The sequence below is a fragment of the Schistocerca serialis genome, chromosome 7 (assembly GCF_023864345.2).
Source record: "Schistocerca serialis cubense isolate TAMUIC-IGC-003099 chromosome 7, iqSchSeri2.2, whole genome shotgun sequence".
NCBI lineage: Eukaryota > Metazoa > Arthropoda > Insecta > Orthoptera > Acrididae > Schistocerca > Schistocerca serialis.
In genome coordinates this window covers 384,111,553-384,126,978 of record NC_064644.1, presented here as the reverse complement: position 1 = coordinate 384,126,978, position 15,426 = coordinate 384,111,553, and the positions used below count along the sequence as shown (strand labels likewise).

At 41.1% G+C, this 15,426-nt stretch overlaps 1 protein-coding gene across 1 annotated transcript in view; it reads right to left on the bottom strand.

Annotated features, from left to right (window-relative positions):
* The window catches only part of LOC126413116 (tetraspanin-2A), a 316,413-nt gene extending 301,463 nt beyond the window's left edge, over positions 1 to 14,950 (bottom strand). Inside the window, exon 1 of the mRNA XM_050083007.1 lies at positions 14,744 to 14,950. Coding sequence (XP_049938964.1) covers positions 14,744 to 14,950 — 207 coding nt within the window. The remainder of the gene's footprint in view (positions 1 to 14,743) is intronic.
* Between the last annotated feature and the right edge of the window lie 476 nt (positions 14,951 to 15,426).

The window sequence follows — 15,426 nt, the reverse complement described above, 5'->3', positions numbered from 1 at the left end:
TGGGAAGGTATGACATGCATTTAGGCATTCTTGTGTTAGTCTGTGGTATTCCATTTGCTCACTCGTTACTCGTATTACTTTGGTTAATTTAATGCCACGATTTGTTCGGAGCTATGTGACATACTACTGGATTTGCTTATCATGTCAGGGTTTTCATGGAAGGTGTTGGGTTTGCCTGACACCTTACACATGTGAACAGAGATGATACTCAGCACCAGCCAGTTAGGGCTGTGTTGTGGGTGATCGAACTCTTCCCATCGAAAAGGCTTCAGGAGCGTCTTCACTGCCTCTGTAGAGTGCTGCTGAGAATTGTCATGAAGAAGGAAGTGCGTGGCAGTTGTGTCAGTTGGGCTGCATTCATTAGCGGACCCTCCTACTTGCCGGGAGACATCGTTGTTCTAGGCACCTTTACTCGCTCACAGTGCGCTCACAACTGTGGTATACATTTTGAGACCAATCGGAACTTACTGTCTAGATAACCCTCGTATGTACATTCATTTTTATAATATGGATAGAGCTCAGTTGTGAACAGTGACAGTCCTTTTTCGCATCCACACGTAATTACATTTTCAGACTTGTACCTTTAGGAATAAAATGTTGACTTCAGCAAGAAATTCCAGAATGCAATCACAAATCCAGTCCGATAGACGTTAAGCTCGTATTTGTTACACTAAACGACAGTCTGGGATAAAGAAAGGGAAGAAGTCAAAGAATGACTGTGTCTACGGCGCTCTAGATCTCATTGGCTACTAAGCGAGAAGGGTTTCGCCGGATCTCTGTTTGCCGAAACAATCCTGATATTTATAGAGTTTTTGTTTTCCAAAAACTTTATAATTCTTGAGCATAAAACATGTTCCATAGATCTGCAACAAATATTCCGCGACATAGGAGTATATGACTCCAGTTACCCAACTGGAAAGTTGGAATAATGGGAATAATTAATCTGCACATTTTGCAGTAACTTCTTACCCATCGTTGCTCCAGCGACGCTTCAATTCAGCCAAAACACCCAGAAAATAGGCCTATTACTCAACAAATACCAAATTTTGTTTTTCATGGAGTTCGAGGTCAACCTGCGTAATTCCTCGTTTCTCATTTTTCGGTGTTTTTAACTACAAGAGATTCCAGCAGAGGACAAGGACATTGAATAGGTTGTTTGACACTTTCGTGAACGGTGGAAATGTTCCGTGTTTTCGCAAGAGCTGTAAAATTAATTTTAAATTCTAAATGTCTTACAATCTGCTTGCAAACGCGTATGGAGATCAATCAAAACAAGCGTGATAGGTATCATCATCATGACCTAAAACAGTAAACTACTGATATAACATGATGTCAAAGTAACACGTCTAGTGGAAGTAATACACAAACAGCTAGAGCAGGGCTAGCTTCGCCCAGGAATAGATCAAGCTGGCAGTCAAAGCGTTCGCGGCCGGATTTGTGTAGTGCGCTCCTAAATTTCTCGGCGACGCTGTTCCTGACAGAGGGCGCGTGTACGATGCGCAATTATCGCCGGAATGCGTTCCACCGGCCGGGCTGCGCAGACCGACAACGCCATGGCCCTTTGTCTGATGCTATTGACGAACGGCGCCGCACAGCTAACCCTCGTGGAGTTTCCGGCGCACAATAGGACAGCCGTTTTCCTTACGCGCATGTGAATCTGTTTAATTCAGTACACTTATCAGAGGCTAAACAACTTAACACCTCTTTTGTCGTGATGCAGAAGAAGTTACCGTGTTTGCGCAGGATTTTGAAATTAAAATGTGCGATATTGCAATTACACAGAAAATCTGATTTTTTATTTTTTTGTTTTTTTGGTTTTCCTTCACAGTTGCATCTAATCTTTAATGGCGACCGGTTTCGAACCTTTGCGTTCATTTCCAAACCATTGCCTGAATCAGAAGCCAACACAAAATGTAAAACATGCAAATAGCTTTCCAGTATTGCGTACACAGAGTGCAGTACTGCAATACGTTGATAAACTAAATATGTAAAAATAAATTGAACTGTTGGTCCTTTACGCCAATTTAATGTTGGAACTGTAAAAAATCACAAATGATGTCAATCATCTCATTATAGATAATTTCTAAATTATGATCACACTTGGGTGAGACTTCCAGGATGTGACAAGAAAATTGCTAGTAGTAGTTTACACAAATAAAATCGCTAATAATAACTCACAAAGTAAACGAAATTAGATTACCGGGAAATGAATATAACCAATGAAGTAGTAATCACTCGGATGAATGCGAAGCAAGATGCTACGAAACATGACTAGTACGCGAATTATGTTGACTGAGTGCATATTACGGTAAAAGCCTTTGTAAAGAAGGCGTGCGAAAAACGTCACTCAATTTGTCGAATGTGTGACATATTTACCACACCATATTTCAGGAGTTTGTGATCCCATTATCAAGTGCTAAAACTGCTATACAGCTAGGCTGTGTCAAAAGTAAAAAGCCAGCAGAAAACCTGTATCATTAAATATAAAAAACTTCAAGGTATTTTGTCGAAAATTTACATTTTGAGAATCGTGGCTGCAACGCTGTAAGGCCTATAATTGAAACAACAGCAAGTCAGTCATTTTTTTATAGACTTCTCTAATAAAAGCTAAATAATTATGATACAGTAGAAGTGTGAGAATTTCTATTAACTCATATATTTCAGATAGCTTAGGATTTTCATGTTTTCGTTTTTTAAATTATGTTAATGGTTTATATGTCCAGTGGTAAAGTCAATAAGTAGCCAAGCATATAGTACAAACGAGCAAATGAAATATCTCCTTTCCACTTATCGCAAGTTCGAAGCCAGTTATACGGTCACGAACATTATACAATCAGCAACACAGCTGACCTCACAGAGCACATCTAAGACATCCACATACCGTCGACAGCTAGATTTGCTCATTAGATAATGTTAACGTTTATTCTACTATCCCAGTAGAAGAAAGTATTAACATAATAAAAAATAACCTACTAATATACTAGAAGATTAACCTGCCTGTAATATATGAGCTAACAGAAGTACTTTCAAAATAATCTACTTATAATTATTGCGTATATTATTCAATTATATGTGTTTGATCGGAAGTAATTTAATCAAGTTGCGAAGACTTAATTTTGTGGGACATGATACCATTGTGTTTATATACTGCCTAATGTGCTGATGCAAATGAAAAAAAAGGAATGAAGATTAGGGCTTAATGTCCAGTCGATATAGGTCATTAGAGAAGGAGCAGAATCTCGTAGCGATTCAAGGCTGGGAAAGGAAGTCGGCCGTGTCCTTTCAATGGACTCATCCCGGCATGTACCTGGAGCGATTTAGGGAAATCTCGGCAAACCTAAATCAGGTCGGCTGGACGCGGGTTTGAAACGTGGTCCTCCCGAATGCAAGTCCAGTGTGCTAGCCACTGCGCCACCTCACACGGTTTTCATCAAATGACAAGCGAGAGAGAACGCAACCACAGCTATGAGTATTAATAAACCGCTTCGGTTGTGTTTAGTGCTTCATTTTCAGATCACTGCTATTCTCAAGGTACTAAGTGCAACAACTTTAGGTGAACATATAGCTAAGACATTAGAGATAGGAAACATTCGTTGTCCGTCAAGGTAAAACACCTCTAAAAGGCGGTATGTCACTGAATAAAACACCGCATTGGTTTGTGATCCATGCATCCGCCTGTTTATTCAATGAAGTATCACGTTTTAACGGTGTTTTGTGTTGACGGGCAGTGGATGTTGAGTACCAAGTTCCGAGCATTTTAGCTAATGCTTTAACTATACATTCATGTAAAGTCGTGGCTCTTAGCGCCATGAAACAGGTAGTGACCTAAAAATAAAGGGCTAAATACAAATGATGAGGTTTAGTTATATCCGCGAAGCTTTCATCAACTGTCGGTCTGCAGCTTTTTAGATACACTTCAATATGTCCCGCAGTTCATGTTTTTGTTTTCTTTTTGTATGTTGTCATCAGTATTCTGATTGATCTGATGTAGCTTGTGTCGATTCTCTCATATATCATAGACTTCATATCTGAGCAGCAATTACATCCAAAGTGGTCCATTATTTGTTTGATGTATTCCAAACTCTGCCTCCCAGTACAGTTTTTACTCTCTGCAATACCATGGAGGCTATTTCCAGGGGTCTTAACATACATCCCACAATACTGTCGCCTCTTCTTGTCAAAGAGTTCCTCACCGATACTGCTGGGAACCTCTCATTGTTTAACAGTCCCCCTAATTTGCAACACCTTTCTATAGCACCACAACTTGAAACGCTTCGATCCTCTTTTTTCCCGACTTTCTCACCGTTCTTGTTTCACTTTATGTAATACCGTACTCCGAACTTTACTCCCCAGAACTTTGTTCCTCAAATTAATGACGATGTTTGACACCAATAAACTTCTGTTGACCAGGAACGCAAGCTTTATTGCACTTTGATTCCACAGCAGCAGAATTCCTTCAGTTCGTCTACTTCGTCATCCTCAGTTTTGATGTTAAGTTTATCACTTATCTCGTCTCTGCTTTTCCTCATTAGTTCGTATTTCTTCGGTTTATGCTCAAAGCATTAATTGTGCATTCCATTCAGCAGGTGCTGCTGACAAGAGGACAGCAATTTCATAATCGAATATCATTCCCACTTGTTCTCCATGAGTTTTAATCCCATTTCTGAACCTTCCTTGTATATTCATCATTGCTTCTTCGATATAAAGATTGAACGATAGAAGCGAGAAACTGCACCTCTTTTTTATATCTTTCTAGTACAAGCACTTCGTTCCTGTTCTTCCTCTCTTATTTTTCCGTCTAATTTCTTGTACATACTGAGTATTACCGGTATTTCGATATGTCTTACGTATATCTTTTTTTCCTGAGAATTTCAGCATTTTCCACTGTCTTTCAGCGTCAAACGCTTTTTCCGGTTCGACAGATCCTACGAATGTATCTTCATTGGGTTTAAATCTAGCATGCATTATCAAACGCAGTGTCACAACTGCCTCTCTGGCGTCTTTACCTTTCCTAAAAGCAAAGCGATCATCATCTACGAGATCCTTGGCTTTCTGTTCCATTCTTCTGTATATCATTCGTGTCAGTAACTTGGATGCGTGAGATAAGCTGATTGTGCGACAGTTCTCGTCTGCCCTTGTTCTGTTTGGGATAATACGCAACATATTTTTCTGAAAGTCTGATGATATGTCGCCAGAACGATATACTCTACATACCAACTCATATAGTTCTTTGGTTACCACTGCCCTTCCCCCCCTCCCCCCCTCCTCCTCCCAAACGACTTCAGTAATAATTTATGCCTTCCGCCTTATTTTCTTTGAATACTGAGAATAGGAACGTAATCAGCAGATGTTATCATTTATATCCTTTCACTCTTAATATTAATCCTGTCTCTGAACCTCTCTTTCATTTCCAGCATTGCTTCGAATTATTGATTGTAATCCCATTCCTGAACCCTTATTTCCGACAGCGCTTCTTCGAAATATTAATTGAACAATAGCGGTGAAATACTAAATTTTTGTTTTGGTTTACCATTCCTACCATTTCGTTTTTTGTCCCTGTATTACCCTTATTTCCCTTCTGTCCCGCGTGAGTTCCCTATCGATAATCACTAAGCTAGTTCATCTGTGCTAAGAGGGTGTGTAACTTCTCTCGCCTGTCGAGAGGGGGAATTGGCTGTGAAGGCGATTTAAGGGTCTCCGCCAATTAGCAAAAGGAAGTCTATGACTACAGCGAGTATGACCAGTTTTCCTCGTGCCCACTGGCTGGTCACAACACTGGAAGAAAGCTCGGGCGGTAACAGTGTGTGAGATCGCATGTCGACTTCGCATCCACGTAGGAAGGCAATCCGGCTTTATTAACATTGGTCTGCGTCTCTTACGAAAGTGGAATGTGATGTCGCCGCGATAAATTGCATTGTAAGCAATGTTGTAGTGATGGTCTCTGTTCTCTGGCTTTATAATTACTATTGACTTAAATACCTTGCTGGCTGATCATCAAAGTCGCTGTCACTTCCATGTCACAAGAGCGAATAAGCTCGAGAAAGGCTATTGGCCGTGATCCATGTATTTGAGTCAATTTTCTGTATTATCTGTAACAAGGCAAAAGCAATCTATGGTGTCTGGGTTCTGAACACCGTTGAGGTTAAAGAAAAAAAAATAATATCACTATTCGACCTTAGTTAAGGCCTTTTGAGTGCAACCTGTTGCAACTCGATATTTCGCCGAGTTATTTGGTACCGCTGATATGTTTCCCTAAAATAGCGCGGTTCACTAGGTTTTTTGTATTTATTTCTCACATTCACTACATAATTTTTCAACGTAGCAAGTTAACTTCTGTGCAAACCTTAGTAATTGTACGTTTAACTGAAGCTGTCTTTTAAAATATTTTTTCCTTCATACCTTTCCTTGTGTAACTGTTACGGGAATTTGCAGTGCCTTCTTGTTCATTTGATAGCCATCGTCGTAGTAACTGTTTTTGAAATTTTCATGAGTGCTTTAAATTTCTTAATTAGTGATGTTATATCATAAAAAATTTTTTTTTTGAGCCTGTTAAAGTAATTATCAATAAAATCATGTGCGGTATTCCTGGCAAATAAATTTATTACTGTAATTGTTTAACGAACCGTCTTAAGTTGCGTAGGCAATTTTATGATGACTAGTTTCGTACGACTTGTCTATTATCAAACATTATGTAGAACAAAATACAGTAGGTGTTACAATACACAGAAACGAAGGTGTAATAAAATCCCAGTAAGCCCTGTGAGGTGTCATAGTACCTGATGTGCTTCTTATATTCATGTGTAAGGTGTCAGGCAAACCCAACACCTTCCATGAAAACCCTGACATGATAAGCAAATCCAGTAGTATGTCACATAGCTCGGAATAAATCGTGACATTAAATTAACCAAAGTAATACGAGTAACGAGTGAGCAAATGGAATACCACAGACTAACACAAGAATGCCTAAATGCATGTCATACCTTCCCACCGTGAGACACACGCAGTTCCGAGGGGAGAAACGAGAACAGAAGCCGAGAGCAGAACTGTGTTAAGCTGGAAGGCCCTACGATAAGGGACGGACGGACACCCACGTCGCCAGCTAACCGCTAGGACCACACCACCCGCAAGTTTTAGCGTGAGACTTCTTCGCATCTCTGTTACGTCCGGACCACCGCCCAGCCCATGTTGAAAGATAGAGCTCTCCAGAAGAACAGTATAGATCTTACGATAACGCTAAAAGGACCACACCAGCCGCAAGTTTTAGAGTGAGACTTTTTCGCGTGTCTGTTACGTTGCAAACTTTAAAAACCATTGCCCCACCACGAAAACAATAATGTTTCTCATTGGATAGACAGAATTTTTGTATGCGGAGCTTAAGGTTAACATTGAGACCCTGATTGGTCAGATGAAAACACAGCCAGATAGTTTTTTTTAAACCAACTTCGGTAAATTGTAGTAAGGAGAAGTTAGGAGAGAGTTGCTTCCGAGACGGCGAGGTGAGCGGAGCTGTGCTGCCCGTCGCCCCCTGACGAACACCGACAAGGTAATGAACGCACGCGATGCCGCGTAACAGCGCATAAAGCTTCACTCAAAACTGCAGGAGTCTCATCTGTTACAGCCCCTTTTTGTGTAATACTACTGGCGATCGTCAATTAAAGCTCATGGTGTTCACATTTGCCACTTGAAGTAAAAATCTGAAACGCGATAATTTTTCTGTTATATAGTTATTGAGAAGCCACATCAGCCACTGTAATTTACGACAAATTAGATAAGTAATTAAAGATAATTGAGGGTCACTGTAGACCATTTTGATAGTTTTCTCTTTTGTGAAACTTAATTTAAACCTAGATTATAGATGTGATATGGCATAGGTCATCCTTCGATCCATTGTAGAAACCCACACAGGGAGTATTCGTTCACATTTTTGTTGAACGCAGTTGGTTTTTACCATCCTGTATTAAAACATTTCCTTTTATCAATAGTGCAATTTATAAACGATGTTTTGTGAGTAGAATAAAATTTTCAATGGTAAACTTAACTGTTTTTTCGACGTTATTTTACCAGACAATTAAAAATAGGAAAGCCTTGAACCACTTCCACTAAATTTAGTTAGTATTAAGATTCTTTTAGAGGGAGTGCAGTGGAGATGACGCTGAAATCATTAAGTATTTGGTTATATCATCGCTAGTCTCACTGAACTCTTCTGAATTCTACATGTCATGTGTGGTCTGGCGTCTCCTTACCAGCAACAGGTCCCAGTTTCAAACTAGTCAATTCCCTAAAAAACACGCTCAGAGCGTCGTTGCGCGAAAGTGGTAGGGAGACACGACATAGAACAGACACAACGCAGAATGTTAGACATGTTTATAACGATTTGTTAAGTAGACTTTTCGCAACGTGTTAAAATCGTATTTTATCAATAAATGTGTAGACCGCATTTGTATTACAATAAATAGCGTCAATCCTTTGACGCATGCGGCTGCTAGCGGTCTCTGGCGTAGCTTACGTGGTCGCTGGAGGTGCTCCTTTTTATGAGAGTTACTTTTTGACATACAGCGATGCTAGTGTTGGCGCTACATTGTACCGTGTCACGTTGATATCTTTTGTGCCCTGCAATGCACGTCTGCGTGAAACACAAAACTTACATGGTGGGTATGCGTTGGAATTGACAACGATACGAAATTGCAGTGCCTGTGTTGCGAGGAAGTACGCTGCAATGCTCCTTCGTCGTGTATGCAAGCATAATAGACGAGCCGTCCGACACTAGTCGTCAGTGAAGAAATAAAACTTCCTATACCACTTAAGATGGCTCCTTTAACAATTATTATCATAACATAGACCTTTCCGTCCTTTCAACCCCGGTATTTTGGAGTTACAGAAATACACTTATCTGTAACAATTTCCTCTGACACCCTTCTCAACCCTTATTAGCTTTCGCCTACTTTTCTGAGGTTTTTCCAACATCTTGCACCAGTTTACATTCTTCTTCTTCCTGGCTCTGCAGCCGTTGATGGACCTGGGCCTGGTCAAGGACAGCATTCCATTCGCCCCTGTTCAACGTCTTGCGCCTCCATCCCGTGACACCAATAATTTTTGAAACTTATATATCATTCAAGCATCGAAGTCCTTGTCTTCCTCTGCTTCTTCGTCCTACAGGGTTTTGCAGCAGCGCCGTTTTCGTCGGGTTCTCATCCTGCATGCGGAAAACATGGCAGAAGCGTTTCAGGCGGTTTATTTAGATGAACATAATGATTTCAATATCTTTATAAAGTCTGTAAAGATCTAAATTATATCGTCTACGGCGTGTTCCATCTTCAGTAATCAACCCATAGCTGTTGCGTTAAATCGTTCGTTCAAAATATGCTGTTAGCTCTTCATAATGTTGTGTCATAGTTCATGTTTCTGAGTCATATGTCAATACTGGACGTATTAAAGTTTTATACAGTTGACACTTTGTTCTTCTGAACAGATTTCTGAATTTAACACTATAACAGCGGAAAGGTTCAAAATGACCTCTGTCACACGTTTTTCGTTCATTGTCATATCCAATTTATTTACTTCATTAGTGAAATTATATGGTTCTTCCTATTTTTTTCTCATCTTTCTGAAGATGTTTTATTATTAATAAAATGTTTTAATTTTCTCCACCATCTCATTCAGTATACCTAGAACGGCGGAAGGGATCAGTTCGACCCAATTGTAAAATCTCTTCTGAATGTAAGTAAATTATCCAGCAATAGGATGGTAACAGTAAGCAGTAACGCAGAGCAGTTGCTCTTCATTGTTGCAAGTTGTCACATGTACATTCCAGTACGCCACAGCTTATGTTGTGCCACCCAGGCAGTCACTGTCCGCGAAACACGTTTTCGAACATGTCTCGTCAGCGTGGACTTCCTGATAAAGTTGTTTTACATCGCTTAGAGAATTCCGAAGCTGAATCGGAAACTGACTTCACTGATAATGATGATGATTATGTACCTGACGCAAGTGAAGATGAAGACATTGGAAACGAGGAGCGATTAATGGAAGAGGATTCAGATGCTGATATACGTCAATCATCACCTCTTTCACCACAGCAGGTACAGTTGGAAGTGTCTACAAAGATGATTGCCAGGGATGGAATCGTGTGAGAGATTTGATATTATTGATCCTCTGGAAGGTGGTCAGCTATGAATGTTCTGGAAGATAGAGGAGGTCCCACTACTTAATCTTGCCAACCAGTAGACAGCTCTGTCATCAGTGTCCTCCATCTTATTTTTGATGAAGCAGTGCTACATCTCATGAAGAAATACACAGAATTAAATGCTTGAAAAGTACTAAAAGACTATGACTTGACTGTGTCACTTGAGGAACTGGAGAAACTGACAGCAATCATATATGCTAGAGGTGTATTGTGCATATATGTTAGCGGTGTATTGCGCATATATGTTAGCGGTGTATTGTGCACAAAAGGTATGTCTGTGGATGATCTCTGGTGACACTCTTGGTGGCTTGCTTTTATCAAGGACATTATGCCAACGGACATATTTCAGGAGCTTCTCCGATTTCTGTTTCGATTAAAAATCAACCCGGGGAGAACGTTGGTAGCCAAAAAATTCGCTCTTGTATCTGAAATTTGGGGAAAGTTAATTGAAAACAGTATTCGCGCTTACCACCGTGGAGAAAATGTAACCATTGACGAGCAACTGTTAGCAAGCAAAGCAAGATGTAGATTTACTCAACAGATGTCCAAGAAACCAGACGACTCAAATTCTGGTTGGCTGTTGATGTAATGACAAAGTATGTATGAAATGCTTTCCCACAACTAGCAAAGAGGACACGCATAGAGAGAATCAACCACTTGGAGAGTACGTCGTTCTGCATCTCAAGGAGCCACTTGTAAATGAAGGAACAACTTCTTGACGTCTCTTCAACTTGCTAACTTCATTAGTTGGAACGATTAATGGATCCGCCGTGGAAACCTGGTGAAGTAAGGAAGCCGAATGCTGAAATACACTCCACTACAATACACCACAATAGAGGCAACACCGTCTGCACCGTGACTGAATAGTAAAGAAAGAAGAATGAAAGCGTTATTCTTATGAGTACGCTCCATGCTGAAGTAGCAACAAGCAAGGAAGGAAAGAAAAAAACCTGAAACGGCAACGATCTACACTGCAGCGAAGTACCGTGTGGAAGTGGTTGATCAAATGACCCGTAAACATACTACGAAGGTTGCATGTAGGAGATGGCCAATGCATGTCTTCTACAACATACAGGACATGGCGGCAATAAATGCGTGCGTCATCTATAACACAGTAACGAACAAGAAAAAGGATAGGAAGAAATTCATACTTCAACTGGAAAATGAACTTAAGGGAATGAAAGAGCAAGAACATCAGGCAAAGGAAGAGGATATGAACTGAAATCACCTAGAAAGCGGAGATAGTGCCAAATCATCCTCTGCAAATGCTATAAAACCAGCGAAAACTGTATAAAGTGCCACAAAGCCGTGTGCGGAAAATGTGCACGTAAAACAGAAATCACCTGTGTTAAGTGCGTCTAGCAGCTTCAAATGACCTGAGTGAAAAGTAATACAGAGTTGTTTGTAAAACACGTGTGAGAGTAAAATGGACCAAATATACTAAATGTGTCTAGAAGGTTGTATGAATAGTTAATAAATTAAAATCTATAGTTAAGAGACTTGTTAGTAGTAGCAACAATAAATTTCTATGATACATTGTCGTTCAAATTAATTAATTATTATTATTTATACTTGTCAATAATTGTTGTGATTACTAGAAGTAAAGTATGGATTAACGAACACTAAAAAAAGCACTTGTTTAAGTCAAATATGAATATATTTTATGTGGGGTCAAAATGACCATTTTCCGCGGTTTTAGGAAGTCAGAAACTCCGCCGTTCTAATGTTAAGTTGTGGGGCCAGCTAATAATATCATTTATTTGGCAGGTGGATGTGCCGCTTTATTTCCACACTAATATCATTCTGTGATGTTACCAGTGTTCTCAGATAGTCAGATTCACTTACAGATTCTGTTTACGCCTGGTCAATTTTTTACATTGTTTTTAGTTCTGATGGTATTATTCGCAAATATTTTATTTTGTTGGTATTCAATTCCAGTCTCTTTTTTATTGCTGCTGCCACCTTGCCGCTTTAGCAGCTAGTTCTGTTCTTGCAGTAATATCCATCATCTGCATAACCAAGAACCTTTGACCATTCTGATATATATTGTGCCTGTGTGTCGATGTGAGCTGTCCGTATTACCTTCTCTAGTGCTATGTTGAAAATCATACACGAGAGTGTACAGCCTTGTCTCAGTTCACGGTTAGTTTCTAAACGCCTTTTTTCCTGATCTTTTCTCACACCTTGCACCATTTTACACTGTCGAACGCGAGTGAATAAGACCGCCAACCAGATTCAATGAATGGTGGTTTTCAATTAACCTTAACCATGGTTTCAACGGATTTAAACCCTTCTTCTGGAGAAGGATAAGAAACAAACTTCACATTTGCAAACTGTCAGTTAGTAAAGCGATCTAATATCTACACATGAAACGCGCCGGCAACGATCCGCACATCCACTTGTAAAAGTTAAGGCCTCTAAAATCAAGGGTTTGTAACATCAGTAAATCGAATCTTCCGTCAACGTGTAGCTCTTAGCATGGTCTGACATTTTACGTGAATCACTGTACTGGTGTGACAAGCCCTCGATTTTAGGGGCCTTTGACATATGCAAATGGATTTAAAGATCGTTGTCGACACATTTCACGTGGAGATGTTAGATTGCTTTACTGACAGTTTGCCAATGTGAGGTTTGTTTTTTGTTGTTTTAGAGGAGACGAGTTTAAATCCGTTGAAACCTTGGTTAAGGTTAATTGAAAACCACCATTTATTACAACTGGGTGGCAGTCTTATTCATCTGCTGTTCTGTAATCGTTGTTCAAGAACAGCCATCGTCAAACGCTTTTTCAGGGTCGACGTAGCAGAGTAATGATGAACGGTAGTTCGCCTAAGTCCGTTGACACTCGCTGACTCAACCTACAGAGGCGGTGAGGCAATACAGGGTGTCCCACTTAAACCTCCCTGATTTCAAGGATCCAGGAGAGATAAAACCACAGAGATACAGCAGGGTCCCATAAAGTGAAAATGGCGACTCCACAGCAGCTCGCACACGCAGTAGTATGGTTTGCAGAAACAAAATCGCTGATTACTGTGCAAATAAATTATCATATTGTGTGTGAATGTGATCCACCTGATGTGAAAACAATTAAGGAATGGTGTAGGAAGTTTCTGGCAACAAGAAATGTTCTGAAACATCCTGGCGGTGCACGTTACAGAGTTTCAGAAGAAACAGTGGAGGATATCAGACAAACTTTTCTTAGAAGTCCACGTAATTCAATTCATGAAGCATCTAGGCAACTTGAAGTACCTCGATCAACATTGTATCATGTAGTTCACTAGTGTCTTCGTATGTGTGTTTACAAAGTGAAAATTCGGCAACAACTGTCGCCGAACGGGAAACCACACCGACAGCAATCTACTGCAAATATGTTGCAACGTATTGATATGGATGCCAGCTTACTGGAAAGATTTTTATTCTCAGACGAGGCAATATTTCATATATAAGGAAGGGTTAATAGACATAACGTTCGGATATGGGCTTCGCAAAATCCGCGCGTTGTCACTGGACTTGTTCGTGATAGCCCTAAACTAAACGTCTAGTGCGAACTAATGCGCGACAGGATTGTTCGACCGTTCTTCTTTGCGGAGCAAACAGTGAATGGGCCATTGTATCTGGATATGTTGGAGCAGTTTGTGTACCCTCAGATACAAGACTTGCAACCCAACATCGTTTTTCAACAAGATGGAGCTCCGCCGCATTGGTCAAGAGCTGTTCGCAAGTTCCTGAATAGAAAATTTCCCAATCTTTGGATCGGACGCGGAGGACTCATTTCCTGGCCACCACGTTCACCCGACATTAATTTCTTTCGTGTGGAGGACCGCGTGTATGAGACCAAAGTGACCGATATTCCTACGTTGTGACATTGTATCACTAATGCGATTGCAACAATAACAAAGGAAATGTTACAATGAACTTGGCAGGAAACTTAATATAGACTCGATAATCTTCGTGCTACAAATGGTTCACATGTAGAGGGCCGGCTGGAGTGGCCGAGCGGTTCTAGGCGCTACAGTCTGGAACCGCGAGACCTTTACGGTCGCAGGTTCGAATCCTGCCTCGGGCATGGATGTGTGTGATGTCCTTAGGTTAGTTAGGTTTAAGTAGTTCTAAGTTGTAGGGGACTGATGACCACAGCAGTTAAGTCCCATAGTGCTCAGAGACATTTGAAACATTTGAACATGTAGAGGTGTATTGAGGATAAATAAATGAATTCTTTGAGATGCTATTCGGTGTGGTGCATTTTTCATTGTATTTACTGTGGTTTTTTTTCCTGGCTCTTTGAAATCAGGGAGTTTATAGTATGACACCCTGAATTGTGATTCAGAGCTGGCGTACGCGGACGGGAGCAGGCTGGCCATGGGGTGAGGGAGGATGGCAGGCGGCAAGTAGTGCTAGAGCAACGGCTCCCTTTGCTGGCGCAGTCCGTGGAGGCGCGGCTGCCGGCTAAATCGGCCGCTTCCTTCCTTCCTTCCTTCCTTCCGATGGGGGCATTTATTTAATAGCGGCCATTGGGTGAGAAACAGCGCGCCTCGGAAGTGTCCAGATGCGGTCGTAACCCGCCCGACGCCCGGCTATCTGCGTCGTGACATTTCCCGGCGGGCGCGCGCGATACACGACGGAGGCGGCGACGGCGGCGGCGGCGCAGGCTGCGGCGTTAGCCGTGATGGCCGCCACGGACGGAAGAAATCTCTCGCAGCAGCCGTTCCCACCTTGTTGCTCGCCGCTCGCTCTCGCTGTTTGCTCGAAACAGCAGGGCGAGGGGACCATCACTGAAACGTTTCCCGCACATGGATTACGCACCAAAGATGGCGGCGAAGATGTAGCTGTACAGCTGCAATAGACTCTTGGTCACTGAAACTACAACACCACGAATCATGGCCAGGTATTCACTTTACCAGTCTTCCATTACAAACGAAAACGAAAAAAAATTTAACTCTATTTGTCGTGAATTATCGAAACAATTCCATTTCCGTGTGTTCATAGAAACAGCTTTGAAATTATGAAACTGTCGTACAAAGAAATATCCGTAGACCTAATGTACAAACGTATAAGTACAATATACAGAATAAGAAAATAATCCTGGCCACTTTCTGTAGGCTGTGCACAGCTGTTTCGCGTGTCTACAACGCGATTTTGTAAACGGCTCTATCACAACCCCTACAGACCACAAACGTTCTTGCCTACAGCCGTTTGCACTTCGCAGTTGATGGCTGTCAAAGGTGCTAGAAGGTGTCAGAGATTAC